The 21,136-nt window shown below is 39.9% G+C and overlaps 1 protein-coding gene across 1 annotated transcript; it reads left to right on the top strand.

Moving 5' to 3' along the window:
* The first annotated feature begins 524 nt into the window (after window positions 1-524).
* On the top strand, window positions 525-19,582 carry LOC114252605 (uncharacterized). Its single transcript, XM_028187155.2, has 3 exons — window positions 525-1,016; window positions 17,024-17,214; window positions 18,988-19,582. The coding sequence occupies exons 1-3, from the start codon at window positions 656-658 to the stop codon at window positions 19,393-19,395; spliced, it is 960 nt and encodes a 319-aa protein (XP_028042956.2). The 5' UTR covers window positions 525-655; the 3' UTR covers window positions 19,396-19,582.
* The last annotated feature ends 1,554 nt before the right edge of the window (window positions 19,583-21,136 follow it).

Below are 21,136 nucleotides of genomic sequence, written 5' to 3' on the forward strand. Positions count from 1 at the left end.
CAATGTGTACTGCCCTCACGAAAATCTTCGCTCATCTCTCCTTTACACACGCTAACTCCGAATGTTCGTCTTTTTCGTTCACAGCACTCAATTCGAGAAGGCTTGGCAATCAAAGGCTTCATTACCGATAACGCGTAAACGAAATACGACGTTAATGTACGGTAATAAAATTGAAATTCCATAAGAGAAGCTGGCTTCGACGCGAGCTGCGAATGTGAGCCTTAAGCTTCGAACTTGGCTCTTAAATTTTGACTAGAGATTTAAATAAACTAGCTTTCATTAAACGTATCATTGAATAATTACAGTATTACTGTTGCTTCAAAGATAAGGTTCGTATTTGCTTAACGGTTTTCCGTTAATAATATTAAGTTCGGACAACACCCCGTATGTGGGCGTGGCGGGAAGACTTGCTCGAAAATGTAGTACTTCAGTAGTGTGGCGCGCGCGTCGTGACGGAATGACGTGTGTTACTATTTAAACAAAACCAAACAATAAATACATGGACAGCCGTTGTGTTATTAATAATTAAGAAACTAAAATGAAATATTTTATGTGACAACAGTATTGTAAAACAGCTTGTGCAGTGTTAACAAATATGTTTCGAATCTAATGTGTATTTAGTTTTAAAAGAGAAGCCAATTTCGTGTACATAGTAATGGAATCGCAAATCGAAACCCAAACGAAGAAGCAGCCGAAGCCTTTCTCGATTGAATCTATAATCGGTACTGACCGGAAGTCGCCGGAAATCGACATCGAGAATAACATTTCGGAGAATTCTAGGAATTCGGAAGATGACGACGCTGATAGATTGGAGGGATTGAATCAGATGCGATATTACGCGCCGTTTTTGAATAATGGCGTTAGTTTCCCGTTCCTGCTTGGCTACCACGAGCCGTGGCTGTCCAGGATTATAGGGTCAGGTCCCGGGCCAAGCCCAGAGGAGGGCAGGGAGAAGAGAGACAGCCCTGTCAGCGTGGGAAGCGAAGAAAGTGACGGTGGAGAAGATAATGCGGCAGGTCAGTAATTTTTTACATTCCTCTTAAAAATGTTATTGTTAATAAGCGTTTCTCGTGTAATTTATTAATAACGAACAAGCAAATCTCCTAATGTATACCGTTTTCTTTCGAACGTATAGGTAAAATAATGTTTAATTTATCAAAAACAAGTGACATCCAGCCGTGCTATGTTATGACAATCACTATGACGCATGATTACTGTGACTTCCACGGTGAAGGAATAACATCGTGTAATAAAAAATCAAACCCGCAAAATTATAATTTGCGCAATTACTGGTGGTAGGACCTCTTGTGAGTCCGCGCGGGTAGGTACCGCCACCCCGCCTATTTCTGCCGTGAAGCAGTAATGCGTTTCGGTTTGAAGGGCGGGGCAGCCGCTGTAATTATACTGAGACCTTAGAACTTATATCTCAAGGTGGGTTTACGCCGTACATGTCTATGGGCTCCAATAACCATTTAACACCAGGTGGACTGTGAGCTCGTCAACCCATCGAAGCAAAAAAAAAATCCAAGACAATTCAAAGATCCGCGGTCAAAGTCGATGAATTTGACTAGTTTTATCTATACTAATATTATAAAGCTGAAGAGTTTGTTTGTTTGAACGCGCTAATCTCAGGAACAACTGGTCCGATTTGATTCTTTCAGTGTTAGATAGCCCATTTATCGAGGAAGGCTATAGGCTATATAACATCACGCTAAGACCAATACAGGCGGAGCACCAATAAAGAATGTTTCAAAACCGGGATTTTAATTCTTTTCCTCCTCCTGAGAGCTTCCACTGCGTGAGCTACGGAGACGGTTAAAGTTTCGCTAAAGTAATGTATGAGAGTCTTCTCTGTATCTGTCTAATGTATGAGAGTATCTTTTGAAGTCGGTTAAAAAGCGTGATTTTGGTGGATTTTGGTTTGGTTAAGTGGTTACTGGAGCCCATAGACATCTACAACGTAAATTGCGCCACACACCTTTAGATATAAGTTCTAAGGTCTCAGTATAGTTACAACGGCTGGCCCACCCTTCAAACCGAAACGCATTACTGCTTTACGGCTGAAATAGGCGGGGTGGTGGTACCCACCAGCGCGGACTTATAAGAGGTCCTAAAAATCTTCGCAGTGGGTCGCAATTCCGATTCGGTGGTACATTTTGCGAAGCACTGCTCTTGCTAGGGCTAGTATTAGCAAATTCTCTCAGGTTGTGCCCGTGAGCTCACCTACCCGTCCGGACTTAGTTGGAATAGCCCCTTAGGCTATTAACGAATAGGTAATGGAAACAAGGTCCTTAATTCTATAACTTAGGCAGTGGGGATTTTTCCCACAATTATTGTTTTATTGGCCACTACGTTTAAAAGGTCAATTCAAGCTGTTCTGAACGATCTTCGTAATTTTAAAATGTTTTTTTATATAAATAATAGTGTAAAAAAAACTAACAAAATACGCTTTTATAGACAATCCTAAAATATATTTTATATTAAAAAGTAGAAAATAAATTTTAATAAATTTGAATTAAAAATAGTGTAAGAAAAAATGATTTTATTGTAAAAATCGTGGGGTGCTTTTCAGGATATTATCAAAATAACCCTTCTACTCATATCTGTTCATAAAATATTTATAACTACTGATACCATGCATGTATTTTGTGAGTTTCTTTAAACTATTGTTTATTTTTCATTTTTTAGTTGAATTACAATTTCTTTTTCTTTTTTTTCAAGTTTTTTTTAAATATCGATTTGTCATCGGTCCTTAATAAGTATGCCAAATTTCGAGTTAATCTGACGTTTTGGAGGGGGTCAAAATCATGTTCAAGGATTCCGTTACAAACATACGTCTGAAGCTAATAAAAGCGTATTAACTAAAGGCACTAAGTAACGGATGCTGCTGTAAGAAATATTGTAAGTTTTAGGAAACAAAATGACGGTTTTTTTTGTTTCCTTTCTTATTGTATCTTTTATTGTTTAGCACATGACGTACAGGCACTCTCTTTGACAGAACCACGGATGATTTATTTTCAAGCCAGCATCATCCTACCAACTTACATTGAACATTTAAAATCATTGTAATTACGTTGCTATATTACAACAAAAACAATTTATGGCAACACTGAGTATTTAAAATGAGGTTGGTAAGAGAGTGCTAACTATGAATGTGGAAGGATATAGAGGAAGAGGTAGACCTAAGAAGAAATGGATGGATTGCGTGAAAGACGATATGGGTAAGAGGGGAGTGAGCGAAGAAATGGTATATGATAGAAGAGTAAGGAAGGAGAAAACATGTTGCGCCGACCCCAGGTGACTGGGAGAAGGGCAGGATAATGATGATGATGACTGAGTATTTAACTCAACACGCAAAGAAATCTTTTGATAATAAAAAAAACTGCACTGTCTAGAATAGCAGTCCATCATCCCGAGGGTGTCGTAAAGTCGATTAAGGGATTCGAGTCAGCAGTGGCTTTTGAGTGTTATTCTGTGTGTACTAATAGTTGTAGTTTGGCGTCCGATAATAGGCACCGCTGAGTATTTATTTTTGAAGTCGTTCTGGCCTAAAGGATAAGACGTCTGGTGCATTCGTATGTAGCGATGCACCGGTGTTCGAATCCCGCAGGCGGGGTACCAATTTTTCTAATGAAGTACGTAGTTAAGAAATCTTCACGATTGACTTCCACCGTGAAGGAATAACATCGTGTAATAAAAATTAAACCCGCAATATTATAAGTTGCGCAATTACTGGTGGTAGGACCTCTTGTGAGTCCGCGCGGGTAGGTATCAAATGCCGCCCTTTGCATCGTGGATGTCTATGGGCTCCAGTTACCACCTAACACCAGGTGGGCTGTGAAATCGACCACCCACCTAAGCAATTAAAAAAAAATACACTTTTTTCCATTTTTTTCAATTTTTTCCAAAAATACACTCATTGCGGTTATCCAAAGGGTTTATTCCAGCTACGCTCTGATGGGTGATCTCACGGCCACTTGGGAGAATTTTAAACTGTCGCGAGTAAGAGCAGTGCTTAGCAGAATCCACTACCGGATCGCAATCGTGACCCACTGAGAAGATCCAGTGAGAAACTCAGATGTTTGTGTCTATGGGCTGGATTGCGCGTCGAACTCTTTGTCGTACTCGACGCGAAAGGTGACCAGTGCTTGGAAAACCAAAAGCACCAAGAATGGACCGGGAGGATCCGATAAGACATGTTTAAGGCGGCTTTGCGTTATTCCGTTGTATATGTCGGATGTGTAATTAGACGCGACCATGATTATAGTGTCGCGCCGCTTTTTCGAAGGAGCGTTGCAACGATGTCAAACCAAATACGCCAGAAACATAAGCTCGTCTAGGCACAATTGAAAAAAGTTGTATTCACATATCAGTATTACCAATATTAAATAGTACAATAACAGCGAAACCGTTTGAAGAAAAAAATGTACAGAAATCGTCAAGATCAGTCACGCCTCCTTGACAAATTACACGCCACTACATTCAACTAGGATGCAACGAAAAACAAACGTCACTAAACTATCGCCTATAAGAATAGAGTTCAAAATCCTAGAATTTTACTTGACAATGTTGATGAACAATTCTGGCTTTTCCGCTCTTGTCATATGGTCGTTTATCGTGTGCAGGCCTGGTGAGGTCCCGTCGCAAAACTCTGTACGCGATTCGCATCTGTACCGTGTAATTGTCGGATCCGTGAAATGACAGATTTTCGAACTATTGACATCTGCCGTTTTGTTCAATCGAGAGGCGTCACTTATATGGTACGAGATGTGTCGCAAACTAAGGACTTTTGAAATGCCTTTTTTCCTACCTATGCTATTTTGTAGGCAGCGGCTTGGCTCTGCCCCTGGCATTGCTGAAGTCCATGGGCGACGGTAACCACTCACCATCAGGTGGGCCGTATGCTCGTCTGCCTACAAGGGTAATAAAAAAAAAAGCCTAACCTTAACTAGTAGATGAGCTCACGGGGCTCAAACCTGACGAAGTTGCTAACACTAACCCTAGCAAGAGCCGTGCTTCGCAGAATCCACCACCGGATCGGAAACGCGACCCACTGAGAAGATCCGGCGAGAAACTCAGTGGGCTGTGTCTGTGAGGTTAAAGTTAGCTCATATTTGTAAAGAATGTGATCATCTGCTTATGTTTGCCGCTAGGGGCGCTGTTCCAACTGCATACAAAATTGAGTTAACTATTAGCCTCTCTACCTTTTGCCAGTCACTTTCCAAGTCAGTGCTCTCTTGGATAGGTAGGTGGGTATCGGGCTTTCTCAATATGCGACCAATCCAATACCACTTCCGCGTAAGCATCTCCTTCTTCATTAGTGTCTACTTGGTGATCCTCTACAGCCCTTTGTTAGTGATGATGGCCTGAGACGCCAAAAGAGTTTCAAAATCTGATTATTTTTTTCCTACTTAATCTGATAGCGGATCAGAAACGCGACCCACTGAGAAGATCCGGCGAAAAACTCAGTGGGCTGTGTCTGTGGGTTAATTTACTCGTCGAGCCCTTCGTCGCAAGCGACGGGTTCGACGAGAACGATGATCGGGTTGAAATGTCTTTAATACAGCACACGCAGCGAAAAACCTATACTGGGTGTTAGGAGACCTCTTCCGAAAACGGAGACTAACGATAGTACTAATGACACATTTGATGATGGGACGGAAATTTTCTTTTTCATTTGCTGGTTTTTTATTTTAGTTATGTATTTTTTTATGAAACTATCGTTTCATTTAGCTGTACTAACATGATAAATAATGCTAATTAATTAAAAATATGATTTTTTTTAATCAGGATCAATATTTTTTCCGTCCCATCATCAAAGGTGTCATTAGTACTACTATAGTTTGTGTTCGTTTGCGGAAGCGGTCTTCTAACACCCAGTATAACCCCTTTTAAAGATAGAAATAGATTTAAACAAAATCTGAAGAAAGCCAACGACATTATCAAGGTATGTAACCTCCTAATAAGAGAGTTAATAGTGTAAGACTCCGCTTCCAACAGTCAGGAAATAATACACCAGTAGTTCACTTTTTGTATTATTATTTTTATTTTTATTCCATTTATTAACAAAAAGTCAAATCAAAATAATTTAACATAAATCAACCCACACAGTAGAACAGATCTTCCAACGCGCTTGAAGGAGGCACAGTTTCCAAGGCTACGTTGCCTCGTTGGACAGCCAGACTCACTCTCTGTGCAAAGTACCAGCCAGCCTTAGCATCATGTGTAACCTCCATCAAGCGTTTGGAGATTTCTGTTAAAAATTTATTTGCTTCAGGGCCCCAAGGGCCCATCGTCTCAACCGCGAAAGGCAAAAAAGAATAAGAAGACCCCAAACCCGAATACTTCTGCTTTTTTGTAATTTCTGCTGAAGCTGCAGCTGAACCGGGGCGGGAGGAAGTACCATAGTTCACTTAATTATGTACCTATTGCTTTATTAACTCCACATGTACAATCTTTAGATATCTACTCACTACTCAATACACTGTTTTCTGTCCTGTTTTTTCTGATTACCGCCTTTTTTTATTATGTCACGTCCCCACTACTGCCGTTGCTCCCATCAACAGTCTTGCTATTTGGCAATCCGAAAATTGCCTTAACTGTGAAATGTTAAATTAAATTTAATTATTTTACAACAAACCTTACAATAGTAATCCTTAGTACTTGAGAGGCAACTGTCTCCCCAAACAAAGTGATCCCATCACCTCTCTAAAGGGTTAATACTTAAGATTTTTTTTATTGCATATATTAGTGGGCGAGCTCACAGCCCACCTGGTGTGAAGTGGTTACCGAAGCCCATAGACATCTACAACGTAAATGCGCCACCCTCCTTGAGGTATAAGTTCTAAGGTCTCAGTATAGTTACAACGGTTGCGCCACCCTTCAAACCGGAACGCATTACTGCTTCACGGCAGAAACAGGCAGGGTGGTGGTACCTACCCGTGCGGACTCACAAGAGGTACTTACTTAATACACCAAAATAACATTTTTTAATTTTTGTCTGTCTGTGTTTGTCTGTTTGTTCCGGCTAATCTCTGGTACTGCTGGACCGATTTTGACGGGACTTCCACTGACAGGTAGCTGATGATATAAGAAGTAACTTAGGCTACTTTTTTAGACTAGCTTCGCCCTGCAGCGTCACCCGCAGTTATTGTCGTACCGCGCGCAACATGGCGGGCTTCGCCTATCAATATTAAAATTTAATGTTTCCGAAGTGAAGCGAGGGCGGGTCGCTAGTAGAGACTAAAACTTGCACCATTTAAATTGTATTTAATCAAATCTATACCTAGTCAGGTCATAAATTCTGTCACATGTTTAATGTAAAATAATTGAAACAAGTTTATTCATTATATAACCATTCATATACCAAAATGAACTTAACAAAACATAGATTCTTATGACACTAAAGTTTATTCAAAATGACCTCCGTGATTTTGAATACAGGCCTTCAATCTGCGCGGCCAGTCGTCTATCGCAGCACGAACGAGGTCCATGTCAATATCGGCGGCTGCCTTAATCAAGGATGTCTTGAGTGACTCCAAATTGGGATGAGGCTTTGAGCACGCCTTTTCCTCCAAGTGTTGCCATATCTTGTAATCTAACGGATTCAAATCTGGACTGGAGGAGGGCCAGTCTTCGTGCCGGATGAAGTCGATTTCACGCGCCGCCAGCCAGTCTTGTGTGCTCTTCGCTCTATGAGCTGGCGCCGAATCTTGTTGGAATACCCAGTGCCTGTTATTGAACATGGTATGAGAAACAGGTTCCACAAGGTTCGTCAGGACTGTATTTTGATACACAACTGCATTCGTTTTTACACCTTTCTCACAAAAATGTACCTCTGTTAAGCCCCAATAAGAAACTCCCAACCATACCATGAGCGAGGATGGAAAATGACCTCGTTGGACACGCGGAATACGGTTGCTCGCTTCTTCACTACTGTGTGCGTACACTCTATCATTTTGTTTGTTGTAGCTCTCTTCTACGGTAAAAATTTTTTCACCCGAAAAAAGAATTTCCCGATATTTTTTTCCCGCGTACCGCTTCAACAAAGCGCGGCATCTCTTCAGTCTCAGGTCCATTAGACGAGCATTCAAACGATGTCCTGTTTTTCTTCGATATGCCCGAAGCCCTAAGTCTTCATTTAACACCCTTTTCACCGTGGTTCTGCTTAACCCCATCTGAAGGGCCAACAGTTTCTGCTTACGTTTGGGATTTCTTTGAAATCGCGCCTTCACAGCTTTTATCACTGCTGGAGTCCTAACAGACCGAGGGCGACCACTTCTTGACCTGTAATCTACACTAGAGTCTTCATTATATCGTTTGATGGTACGATAAACGAATCTTTTGGTTATATTCAAATTTTTCAGTATGTTAAAAATTTGAATTGGCGCGTAACCGCAACGATGCAACGCAATAACTGCAACACGGTCTTCTTTAAGCGTCCACTCCATATTTAAAAATGAGTAAAATTTCTAAAAGTATACATTTTTATTTTCATGAATAATTCGAGATTCGAATTCAATAAACTTTTTTGTGGTCAGCATTCTAAAAGAAAAGTTTTTACTGTGTGACAATACTTATGACCTGACTAGTTATATTAATACGTGAAGCAAAAACTTAGTATCCCTTTTTACGAAAATTGCGCGGACGGAGGAGTATGAAATTTTGCACACTTATAGAGAATATAGAGAAGAAGTGCACAATGATAATATTTTTTTAAATAATGCATACAAGATACATTAAATCAATAAAGAAAATATTACACACACTACATACCATGTATTTGACGCACACACGCATGCATACTATTTATTGTCAAACTTTTGTTCTTGACGTCTGTTGTCAAATTGAGAATAGATTAAATATTGTTTGTCTTTGTTAATATTTTTTTATAGTGTAGTCTTGGCGAAATTTGTGATTATAGAAGTATAAAATACAATCATAATAGAGTACAAACTTACAATTCCAATTAATTATAGTCGAATTTCGACTACTGCGGGACCACTAGTTTAATCAAGTCTACGAGAGAATTTCTACAAAATAAAAATTCGAACGATTTTAAGCGGTACGTGACATAAATAGTGATGTGACTTTATCGATCAACCAAGACATACATATCGTCTTTTCACATTAAAAGTCTACAATTTCCAAAAATATATCGATATTGAGTTAATATGCGGAATCATTTGGTATCTAACACCAGTATTTTTCTCATAAATACTGTTTAAAAGAGTGTGGATTAGTTTGATTTTTTTTTTATTGGTTTTCCTTAATTTTATCTTACTTTAAAAGACAGATAATGTAACTGTTAAAAAAAAAAAAAAAATGTTGCAAAGGTTATTAATATTTAAAATACCACATGTTAAACCTTTAAAACACTCTCCTGTAAAATTAGTAAGTTTTGAGATTATACAGTTTTTTATGCGAGAAGACGATATATCGATGCGTAATCGTTATTATTTTAACATCTCGGCGATTTATAACTCTTTACTCCTTAATTTATGTAACGTACCATCCGGCTATGGAATGAGCTCCCCTCCACGGTGTTTCCCGAGCGCTATGACATGTCCTTCTGCAAACGAGGCTTGTGGAGAGTATTAAGCGGTAGGCAGCGGCTTGGCTCTGCCCCTGGCATTGCTGAAGTCCATGGGCGACGGTAACCACTCACCATCAGGTGGGCCGTATGCTCGTCTGCCTGCAAGGGAAAAAAGAAACGCTCAAGCGGAATTTTACAAAAACTGAAATCAATAGTGACAAAGTGTACATTTCCTTTCCAGAAAACTATTACGCTACAATTTCTTTCTAATATCGTTACCTAAAAAGATGAAAAGCTGTTCTTCAATATGACTACCAGCGACCCGCCCCCGCTTCGGGAGCATTTAATTTATTATTGACTAGCTCGGGCCCGCAATTTTACCCGCGGTTATTGTCGTACCGTGGGTGACGACGCGGGGCGAAGCTAGGCTAAAAAAAGTAGACTAAGTTACTCCTTATATCATCAGCTACTTATCAATGAAAGTCCCGTCAAAATCGGTCCAGCCGTTCCAGAGATTAGCAACAGATTAGCAACCAGGAACAAACAAACAGGCATACAAAAATTGTAAAAAATGTTTTTTTGTTTTATGTACCGTAATTATATTCATATGCATGTAGTAAAAAGCGGTTATTTCAACATTACAAACGGACACTCCAATTTTATTTATATGTGTAGATTAAGAAAATAAGATGGCGGATTTTTTTCCTACTTACTTGACACTTATCGTTATATTTTGGGTAATTCATACTATATCTTTATAAATTATAGCTTAAATGTTATTCAGATGTGTCAGCTATATTATTATAAAGTTTCATCGTAATCCATCCTGTAGTTTTTGCGCGAAAGAGTGCCAAACATACCTACATCCATAAATTCTTACAAACTTTCGCGTTTATAATATTAGTAAGATTGATACTAACCTAATATAATAGCTAATCTGGAGGAGGCCTTCACCCAATCTGGAGTTCCGGTACATTAAATAACTACATAATATTAAGTAAACATAATTAATAATATTAAAATAATATTAATAAGTAATAAGAATAATAATTTAATAACTAAAATATATTATTAAAAGGAGTCCCTTTAGGCAAGGTTTCGAAGATACTGGCAGCGTTCCCCCTTTGAATAGCTAAATACTACTAATTATATTAAGTAAGTGATAAAAACTATATGAAAAAAAAAAACTACCACATACATAGATTTTAAGTTATATAAATTTACTGGAAATAAAAAGGCTTTACTATTTATTATAATATTATTATAATAGCTAATATATTTGCTAATAGCTAATAAACTTGTTTTTGAGTGATTACCGCAGCAAAAATGGAAAATATAAATTACTTATTTCTAATAGAATTTCGTGTGAATGTTGTTTAGTGAATGATCCAAAAAGAAACAGTGCAGAGAAGAACAGATAAAAAAAACTTAAGTGCTTAAATGTATTCAGACGGTCATTATGTAGGTAGACAGTGTGGATGCCGTCACTACTATCGAACTCTTCAAGCCGGCACCCACGACAGAAGGGTGCTGGATCTTTTATTTTTATTTTTATTGTATAGATGGGTGGATGAGCTCACAGCCCATCTGGTTAGCTTATAGACATCCGCAACGTAAATGCGGCTACCCACCTCGAGATATAAGTTCTAAGGTCTCAGTATAGTTACAACGGCTGTCCCGCCTTTCAAACCGAAACGCTGCTTCACGGCAAAAATAGGCAGGGTGGTGGTACCTACCCGAGCGGACTCACAAGATGTCTTACCACCAGTAAGTCTACCGGTACGAGCTCATAATACGCCTCCTACCACCAATAATCATACAATGCTGTAACGGTTTTCACTCAATCGGATACATGCCAATAGCTGCAATAAAAAAATCGAAAAAAAAAGGATGCGTGTACTTATGTAAGCGCGTAAGAAGTTATACTTAATATTTATATATTTTTTTTATTTTTTTTTAATATTAAATAATTAATAATAAATTTTTAACGTTAATAATTTAATAATATTTAGTATGAATTATATTAAATAATAATTTTGTCATTTATATTACTAAATAATACATACGGATAGTTAACCTCAATTGTATTGGAGCACTTGTGGGCAACTTCATTTCTGTTAATTTTGTGTCACGGTGCGCGCGCATCGTAAAATTTCACTCTCATCAATTTGAAGTCGTCGTGGCCTAAGGGATAAGACGTCCGGTGCATTCGTGTTGAGCGATGCACCGATGTTCGAATCCCGCAGGCGGGTACAAATTTTTGTAATGAAATACGTACTCAACAAATGTTCACGATTGACTTCAACGGTGAAGGAATAACATTGTGTAATAAAAATGAAACCCGCAAAATTATAATTTGCGTAATTACTGGTGGTAGGACCTCTTGTGAGTCCGCGCGGGTGGGTACCACCACCCTGCCTATTTCTGCCGTGAAGCAGTAATGCGTTTCGGTTTGAAGGGTGGGGCAGCCGTTGTAACTCTAATTGAGACCTTAGAACTTGTATCTCAAGGTGGGTGGCGCATTTACGTTGTGGATGTCTATGGGCTCCAGTAACCACTTAACACCAGGTGGGCTGTGAGCTCGTCTACCCATCTAAGAAAAAAAAATATTCATAACGTGCCTAAAGAAGTATTACTTAAAAAAAAAAAACGCCACACAAATGTGCTCTCCAGACACATAGCACGAACGCGCCACAGCTCCAGAGTTTCCCGCCAACAACAACCGGAACGTGACTCAAATATAGTGATGTCCGTTTACCGATATCGACCGATAAATATCGTTTTCTAATGAAACTGCATTTTAACGTTCACGAGCGATTTAACTCGCCGCCGCCGGCCCGAATGCGTTCCGAATTCGAAATTTTACAAATTCAGAACGCGGCTCCGCGGCGGGAACTCGGCTTTGCGACGACGCCATCTTGATTTTGCGTCTCGGTCGTAGGAATTTCGACTTTAATGTCGTAGTCATAATCGAAGGTAGTCACATTTTTGTGTGCTGTATTAAATCTGTAATGTCTTTACAATTCATTTGGCGCTCTCGATAACTGTCAATCGTTGTCGACTCGGCCATAAGGAATAAATGTATTTATTTACTGAAAGGGGTCGTTTTATGGGAGCCGATATTCGTGGAAATGCACGATTGCACATGTAAATGTCTCTATTTGAGTTGTAATGTATTGTTAATGGGTTTTATTGGTTTGTTTTATTACTGTCTTTGTTTTAATACGTTTAATTCCCACTCCTCATCCTGGCTTCGATAATCCTTAATGCTTAAGTGTCGTGAACTTATGAGGCTTTCTTGGGTAAATACGTATGGTGGGTTCCCTCGTCCTTCCATGGCGGTGCTTTTGGAAGAGATTTAGTCTTTCGAGGCCGCGGAAGCCTTATTTGGGTCGGGCTAATTAACCACTGCCAGACTTTCGGCATTGGCTGTTTTGCGGTAGAAAGGACGAGTTCCAACACAACCCTCCTCTTTTCTCATCCGATCTTGCGACCGGCAGCGGCAGAGTTAATTTAAAAAAAGAATTCCCACTAAGAAGGTGATTTTAGATGGACTTCACTGAAACTTGTTAAAACTCTTTGCTTAGGTTGACACTTAGAGTCTCATTCAAAATCAATCAAAACAAGAACTTATTGTTAGAGAATAAAATGTACATTACATTATTACGCATTGAATCATATCCGGCCTTAAAAAATCATTGGTAAACCCAAATTGTTATGATCAAGAAACCAGCAAATATTAATATCGACTTTATCGGAACCTCAGCTCCAAAAGGTAGGGGTACACCCGGAATTATATCTCCTTATCAGACAATTAGGGAATTGAGTTAAAATGATAAATATTCAAGTATTACAGTAAGTATGTGTAAATATTTTTAAGATTAATAAATAAATTATTATTATGGCTATATTTTTTTTCTCAGCTAATGGTGGTAAGTGTGAACCTAGCACGGGCTTACGCCAAGTGAGTTGGTTCATTGTGTAGTGTTGTAGGGGTTTGAGTAGTGGACGTAAGGAATCGTCGCACTATGGAACAGGTGTCGATTATTACAGATTTTTGTAAAGCGGTGTATGAATATTTATTAAGATCAAGTTCTGAGAGCGATGTGTGTAATGATTTTGCAATGAGTCCGGTTGATTCTATTATTGCGTTGTATAACTCGCACCTGATCTGCTAAACGTTGTTCTGATATTATGTGAAGGTCTGGGTATATGTCAATGAATTTCGTGTAGAGTGCTAGGCGATATCCTGTAAGATTACTTTCGCAATTTGTAACCGTGTAATAGCAGCGAAGCAGTTGTTTATTTACTTCGTCCGTCCACTTCATTCGCTGCCTGTTTCTGCCAGCAAGGGTGGTTGCAGGTAGCATGTCCTGCAAAACACTTCTTGCTGATTCCTGTTGAGTGTCTGGTGTAAGTGTGATTTGTGTTTCGGCTGTAGTATTATTATTATTATATTATTATTATTATTCTCTTATCGACTTGTCACTCTCTAAAACTGAGTTATTTGATAAACGATTTATAACGTAGAGTCTTAAAGCTTACTTATCACGCATCTTGATATCGACAGATGAAAGGCTAATTAGCTTAAATGATTTTTTATTTTTATTGCATAGATGTGTAGACAAGCTCACAGCTCACCTGGTGCTAAGTGGTTACCGGAGCCCATAAATATTTTACTAACAATCACGCCGCGTTAACTGGTCCCGTGATAAGTTCGTAAAGAACTTGTGTTACAGGTACCATATAGCGGATATAAATGTAAGATTTTTATTATACACATACATATATTTAATATACATCCATAACCCTGGAAAATACATTTATATTTATCATACAAATATCTTCCCTTGGCGGGATTCGAACGCGCGACCCCCTTGTGTAGTGACCATGTCACTTACCACTACACCAGACGGCCGTTGTAGATATATAGATATCCATAGATATCCACAACGTAAATGCCACCACCCACCTTGAGATATGAGTTCTAAAGTCTCAGTATAGTTACAACGGCTGCCCCATCCTTCAAATCGAAACGCATTACTGCTTCGCGGTAGAAATAGGCAGGGCGGTGGTACATACCCGTGCCGACTCACAAGACGTCGTACCACCGTTTTTTATGGCTTAGATGGGTGGACGAGCTCACAGCCCACCTGGGGTTAAGTGGTTACTAGAACCCATAGACATCTACAACGTAAATGCGCCACCCACCTTGAGATATAAGTTCTAAGGTCTCAAGTATAGTTACAACGGCTGCCCCACCCTTCAAACTGAAACGCATTACTGCTTCACGGCAGAAATAGGCGCGGTGGTGGTACCTACCCGTGCGAACTCACAAGAGGCCCTACCACCAGTAACATCCACATAACGAGCTGATAAAAGCTTGTAAAAAAGATTAAAATGTTCATTAACTATTTCAGTGAATTGACCACATAATTTCTTAAGCTAATCGCTTAACTTTGGACCACAGGCTCATATGTCTGTGGACTGGACGTGGATAAAATAACAAAACCCAATATCACCATTCCCCTTTAACCCACAGACACAGCCCACTGAGTTTCTCGCCGGATCTTCTCAGTGGGTCGCGTTTCCGATCCGGTGGTACGCTGCTCTTGCTAGGGCCAGTGTAAGCAAACACTCCGGTTTGAGCCCCGTCAGCTCACCTACACGTTAGGGCGAAGCTGATAAAGCCTCTCAAGGCTATCAGCATAGGTAGGGAAAAAAAACCCATCCCGAACGCCGAACAAAGATTACATTAAATCTCAAAAAAAAAAAACGACCAGCAAAACTTTCCCGTACAAATCATAAAAGTTCTTTCCCCTAAGCTTTTACGGATGGCCTAAAAAAAAGCGTCGAGTCATTAAATTAGCGAACAGAACGAAGGCGTGGCGCTGATGCGGCGGCCATCTCTTTTTATCGGCCATTTGACCCGCGGTTATAGCGTTACACTATCCATCCGACTGCTCAGGGCTTGGTTTTTGGAAATTATCAAATGGCGTCTATTCCTTATTCTGATTATGTTAACGGAATATCTGCTAGATTTCGCTTTAAAGGTTCACTTAGCCAATGATACCCCAAAAACTTTTACCTGAAGATATAATCGTCGAAGTCGTCGTGGCCTTAAAGATAAGACGTCCGGTGCATTCGTGTTGAAGCGATGCACCGGTGTTCGAATCCCGCAGGCGGGTACCAATTTTCCTAATGAAATACGCACTCAACAAATGTTCACGATTAACTTCCACGGTGAAGGAATAACATCGTGTAATAAAAATCAAACCCGCAAAATTATAATTTGCCTAATTACTGGTGGTAGGACCACTTATGAGTCTGCGTGCGTAGGTACCACCACCCCGCCTATTTCTGCCGTAAAGCAGTAATGCGTTTCGGTTTGAAGGGTGGGGCAGGCGTTGTAACTATACTTGAGACCTTATAACTTATATCTCAAGGTGGGTGGCGCATTTACGTTGTAGATGTCTATGGGCTCCAGTAACCACTTAACATCAAGTGGGCTGTGAGGTCATCCACCCATCTAAGCAATAAAAAAAAAATCATTCAAACTTGAGATAAATTTTAATTTAAAACTGGAGGCCAATCGTGGTCTCCAGTTCCCCGTGATAAGCAGAATAGTTATACAAATCGTTGGTGCGAACAAATCTTTCCTCTTTATAATATTAGTATAGATAAAAACATCAAATTAAATCGTAAAAGTAGATTTAGTTACGACTACGGCTCGTGGAAACAAAAGTAAATACAATTAATTATGGTTCAAGACTATATCTAATTGAACCTATCTCACTTGAGGATTGGTCCAAGCGAATTAAGACGATTTTTCCCATAATAAAATCTATAGATATAAACTGCTTCACCAAATATATGCGCAATTCTTGTATTGACATATCTAAATTGAATTTAACAAAGGCATTATCGTGGCAACATCTGATAGGAAATAATATGTAAAATAAATCCTTTCTCCCTTTTTTTTATTGCTTAGATGGGTGGACGAACTCACGGCCTATCTGGTGTTAAGTGGTTACCGCAGCTCATAGACGTCTACGACGTAAATGCCGCCACCACCTTGAGATGAGTTCTAAGATCCCAGTATAGTTACAACGGCTTCGAAATTTCGGAAATATTATAAAATAATAATAAATGCGAGATTTAATCGTAAGATTAATTTTAATTATGACCAAGTCACGCGATGACCGATGAAAATATTAAGTCACCAGCTGAATTAGGTAAAATTTGTATCAGAACAAGATACCCTTTTTGTTAAATCTTTCACGGGTGAACGAGCCTACTTCGTCTTAACTTATAACTGCCGCCACCTCGAGACACGAGCTCTGAGCTTGCAGTACAATGTCTGCTTCACCCTACAAATCGAAACGCATTACTGCATCACGGCAGAAATAGGCAGGGTGGTGGTACCTACCAGTGCGTGCTCACAAGAGGTCCTACTATCAGTAATCTAATATATTTCCTTTCTTCTAGGCAACGACTCGGAACCAGACCAAGAGGACTCCAGCACGGACACCCCACGAGAGAACAAGGCGCGGAGAAGAAGAACGGCTTTCACTTCCGAACAGCTTCTAGAACTGGAGAGGGAGTTCCACGCTAAGAAATACCTCAGCCTTACGGAGAGGTCGCAGATTGCTGCGGCCCTAAAACTCAGCGAAGTGCAGGTCCGTTTGCAGGCTTACCGTTAATCAATCACTCACCAAGTTCACTCAACAGGAATCTGCAGTGACTTACTGGTGGTAGGACGTCTTGTGAGTCAGCACGGGTAGGTACCACCCTGCCTGTTTCTGCCGTGAAGCAGTCATGCGTTTCGTTTTGAAGGGCGGGGCAGCTGTAGTTACAAGTGAGACCTTAGAACTCATGTCTCAAGCTGGGTGACGGCGTTTACGTCGTAGATGTCTATGGGCTCCGGTAACCACTCAACACCAGGTGGGCCCGTAAGCTCGTCCACCCATCTAAGCAATAAAAAAAATCATTCAAACTTGAGATAAATTTGAATTTCAAACTGGAGGCCAATCGTGGTCTCCGGTTCCCCGTGATAGGCAGAATAGTTCTACGAATCGTTGGTTCGAAAATGCACTTAAGGGATTTGATTTAAAAAAATAATATAGCTCCTACGAAACTGATGTTAAGGAAACAATTTTAGTGGCTTCGACTGAAAGATACGAACCCTTCTACAACGCGGGTGCTATTGCTCGTAAACCTTCATCTTCGAAGTTCAGAAATAATTAACCTCCATGATTATCTTGAATAGCCCAATCTAAGTTTATGCCGGATTTCGATCTGATGTCGCAGAATGGATGACTATTAAAATGTTAACGCCCGAAAACCGCTCACGAATACAATTTACGACACGCACATTTTGTAAACCGTGATACAAGCACAGATAAATTCTTAAGCAGAATAATAATGGACGCAATGGGCGTGGTCCCGCCAGCGTGAGGACTAACAGAGCGTTTTGCATGTAAATTGTCGTAATTATCGCCGTGCCGGTATACCTACGGCTGCGTTGGAGAAGCTCCACGGGGTCTATAGCCCACTGAGTTTCTCGCCGGATCTACTCAGCGGGTCACGTTTCCGATCCGGCGGTAGATTCTGCAAAGCACTGCTCTTGCTAGGGCCAGTCTTAGCAACATCCCCAGCTTAAGCCCAGAGAGCTCACCTACACGCTAGGGTAACGCTGATATACCCTTTCAAGTCTATCAGCATAGGTAGGGGAAAAAAGAGGCTTATGACAGTGCAATTGACAACCGCAATCGGTTGAGCTGTTTTAGCTTAACTCTGTCGATCTAATAAATCGCCCGTCTGAAAGCCACGTTGGTTTCAATCAAAACCAAATAAACGGCTTAATCGCAACTACCGTCTATTTTAAGTTTTGTTTCAGTAAGGAACTAAAACATCTTGAGGTTTTAGTAAATTGCTTGTAAAAGTCGAAAATGACAATAAGAAAGACCGCGTATTGGCAAGCGCGATGTGGGACGGCCACCTACCAGATGAACAGACGACCTAGCGAAAATCGCTGGGTTAGGCTTGATGGCAACGGACCGGCCGCACTGGAGATCGATTGCAGAGGCCTATGATCACCAGTGGACAGTTATAGGCTGAGATAAAAAAAAATATTTCATTTTGGGTGGACAAGCTCACGACCTACCCGATGTTATAATAACCCATAGACATCTACATCGTAAATGCCGCCACCCACCTCGAGGCATGAGTTTTAAAGTCTCAGTATAGTTACAACGGCTGTCATTCCTGTCATACCGAAACGCATTACTGCTTCAAGGCAGAAATAGGTAGAGTGGTGATACCTACCCGTGCAGGCTCACAATACGTCCTACCATCAGTAATTATAATAGGTTAATTCATCTGCGCCATATTTAATGCCGCCTCTGTGTCCGCGACGCGAAAGTCTATTTAACCAGCCTTTAATATTCCAGGTGAAGATATGGTTTCAAAATCGCCGCGCCAAATGGAAACGAGTCAAGGCCGGTCTGGCGTCCGGAAGCCATTCCGGTAAAAACGCTAACGGCACGAAAATCGTTGTGCCCATACCGGTCCACGTGAACCGTTTCGCGGTCAGAACGCAACACCATCAAATGGAGAAACAAAACGGCTTGCAATACCGCTTGGAGCGGACCCAGCCTTTACCCGGGAACCTGCACCAATCCCAAACATCGGCGTTTCTGAGCGCGTCAAAAATCGCCGAAAACCGTTTAAATATATCGCATAACCGGCAAGAATCGATAATGGCTGGCGGTCGCAGCGCTATTTATGACCCTATGTCCGCTAGATTGGCTAATGCACAGGCCTTAAGATACCCGAATCAAAATGGCCGACCCAGCTAATTTAAGGATAATGACGAATGATTTTAGTTGAAACCCAATTCCGAATGCTATGAATTGAGATTCGGTTGAGGGCTCAGAGTGCCTCTATAAACAAATCGATCGGTTTTAGCTGAAACACAACATATGTTAGTTATAAACAGTTATAAGAGAATTATAAGTATTTTGTAAGTTAATTTAAGTAAAATAAAACTTTTGTATAAAATTCGTGTGTAATAATATAATTTAAATATATCCGTATTCCTGTATTAATAAAAGATTTAAAAAAAAAAACAGCGTGAGCAATAACCAGAAATATATTCGGTTTGTTTTATTTTACCTTATCTTTTTATCTCAATTTCGTACTGAGTGTGTTGATCAATAATAATTGCTTTCCATCAAACTAAATTTAACATATGATTTGAAATTAAAATCCCAAAATCTCCTGTATTTTTTTTTCTTTTAATACGAATAAGTTGAATTCGTACAAGAAATCTATACTAATATATAAATCTACAGTGGTTTTTACGGATGTTCCGTTATAACTACTGAACCACGCATCCGATTGACTTGAAACTTGGTATCCATGTAGAAAATACATGTACTTAATGGATAGGCTAATATTTATATGAGTGTTGGACTCCCTAATAATAATGACAATAAATAATAATGTTCATTTTAAATGCGCAGCGAAGCGGGCGCGTACGGCTAGTCATTGACAAAAACAAACAAAAAATTGGTTGTCTGTAAATTTGGTTTACGGACTATAGTTTTACGTGATAACGTCAGTAGCGAAGCTACCCGATGATATGCAGGCGAAGTAAAATGTCCCTTAGAAATAAGGTGACACTCTACAAAACTTGCATACGCCCCGTCATGACCTATGCAAGTGTAGTGTTCGCTCACGCGGCCCGCACTCACTTAAAATCCTTCCAGATTATTCAATCCCGTTTTTGCAGGATAGCCGTAAGCTCACCTACAAACGTTAGGGCGAAGCTGAAATAGCCTCTCAAGGCTATCAGCATAGGTAGGGAAAAAAAAAAGTAGCGAAGGTATTCGAACTCCAAGCTTTGACGTCACGGGAGATCAGAGATAAATGTGTCACAAGCCAACGCTTGGGCCGGTCGTGTCTCTCTATCGCTTGTTCCGCGCTCTCGCTTGCAAGCTCAGGCTCAGACGGAACGTGACACTTTTTCGTGCGTGCAGTCGGTGTTCTTCAGTCGGAATCCCGACCCACTGAGAAGATCCGGCGGGAAACTGAGATCTGCACTATCACTAAGAACCTAATACTATTTATATTCACCCTCTTAACTCCGGTCTTTGTAACCATTCTAATCTTTGTAACCAGAACGTATAATTGTCTTAGTGCAGAAATAGGTACGATGGTAATGGATGGATTTTTATTGTTTTTAAATATAGAAATTGGCTTCTTGCGACGCCATTGTTGCTAATGTCGAGTTTATAAACAACTTAAATTATTAAACACATACAAATGTTTTACCTAATGAAAAATAGTATGAAGCGAAATGAGGCGAAGTTGATTAATTTGAGATTTTAATCGATTGGAATGAAAATTTGTTGAAATAGACACTAAACTGGTAGTTATTTATTAAAAAATTGCAGTGGAGTCTTCGGAAGAAACCGAGAACCGAATTTTGTTTCATTTTCCCACGTTCATGCACTTACATAGACGCTAAATGGTTATTAAGCCACCTTTATGGTACATTTAAAGCTGCATAAACACTAAATTAATAAAATAAAACAA

The sequence above is a fragment of the Bombyx mandarina genome, chromosome 02 (genome assembly GCF_030267445.1).
Source record: "Bombyx mandarina strain Sakado chromosome 02, ASM3026744v2".
In the NCBI taxonomy this organism is placed as follows: domain Eukaryota; kingdom Metazoa; phylum Arthropoda; class Insecta; order Lepidoptera; family Bombycidae; genus Bombyx; species Bombyx mandarina.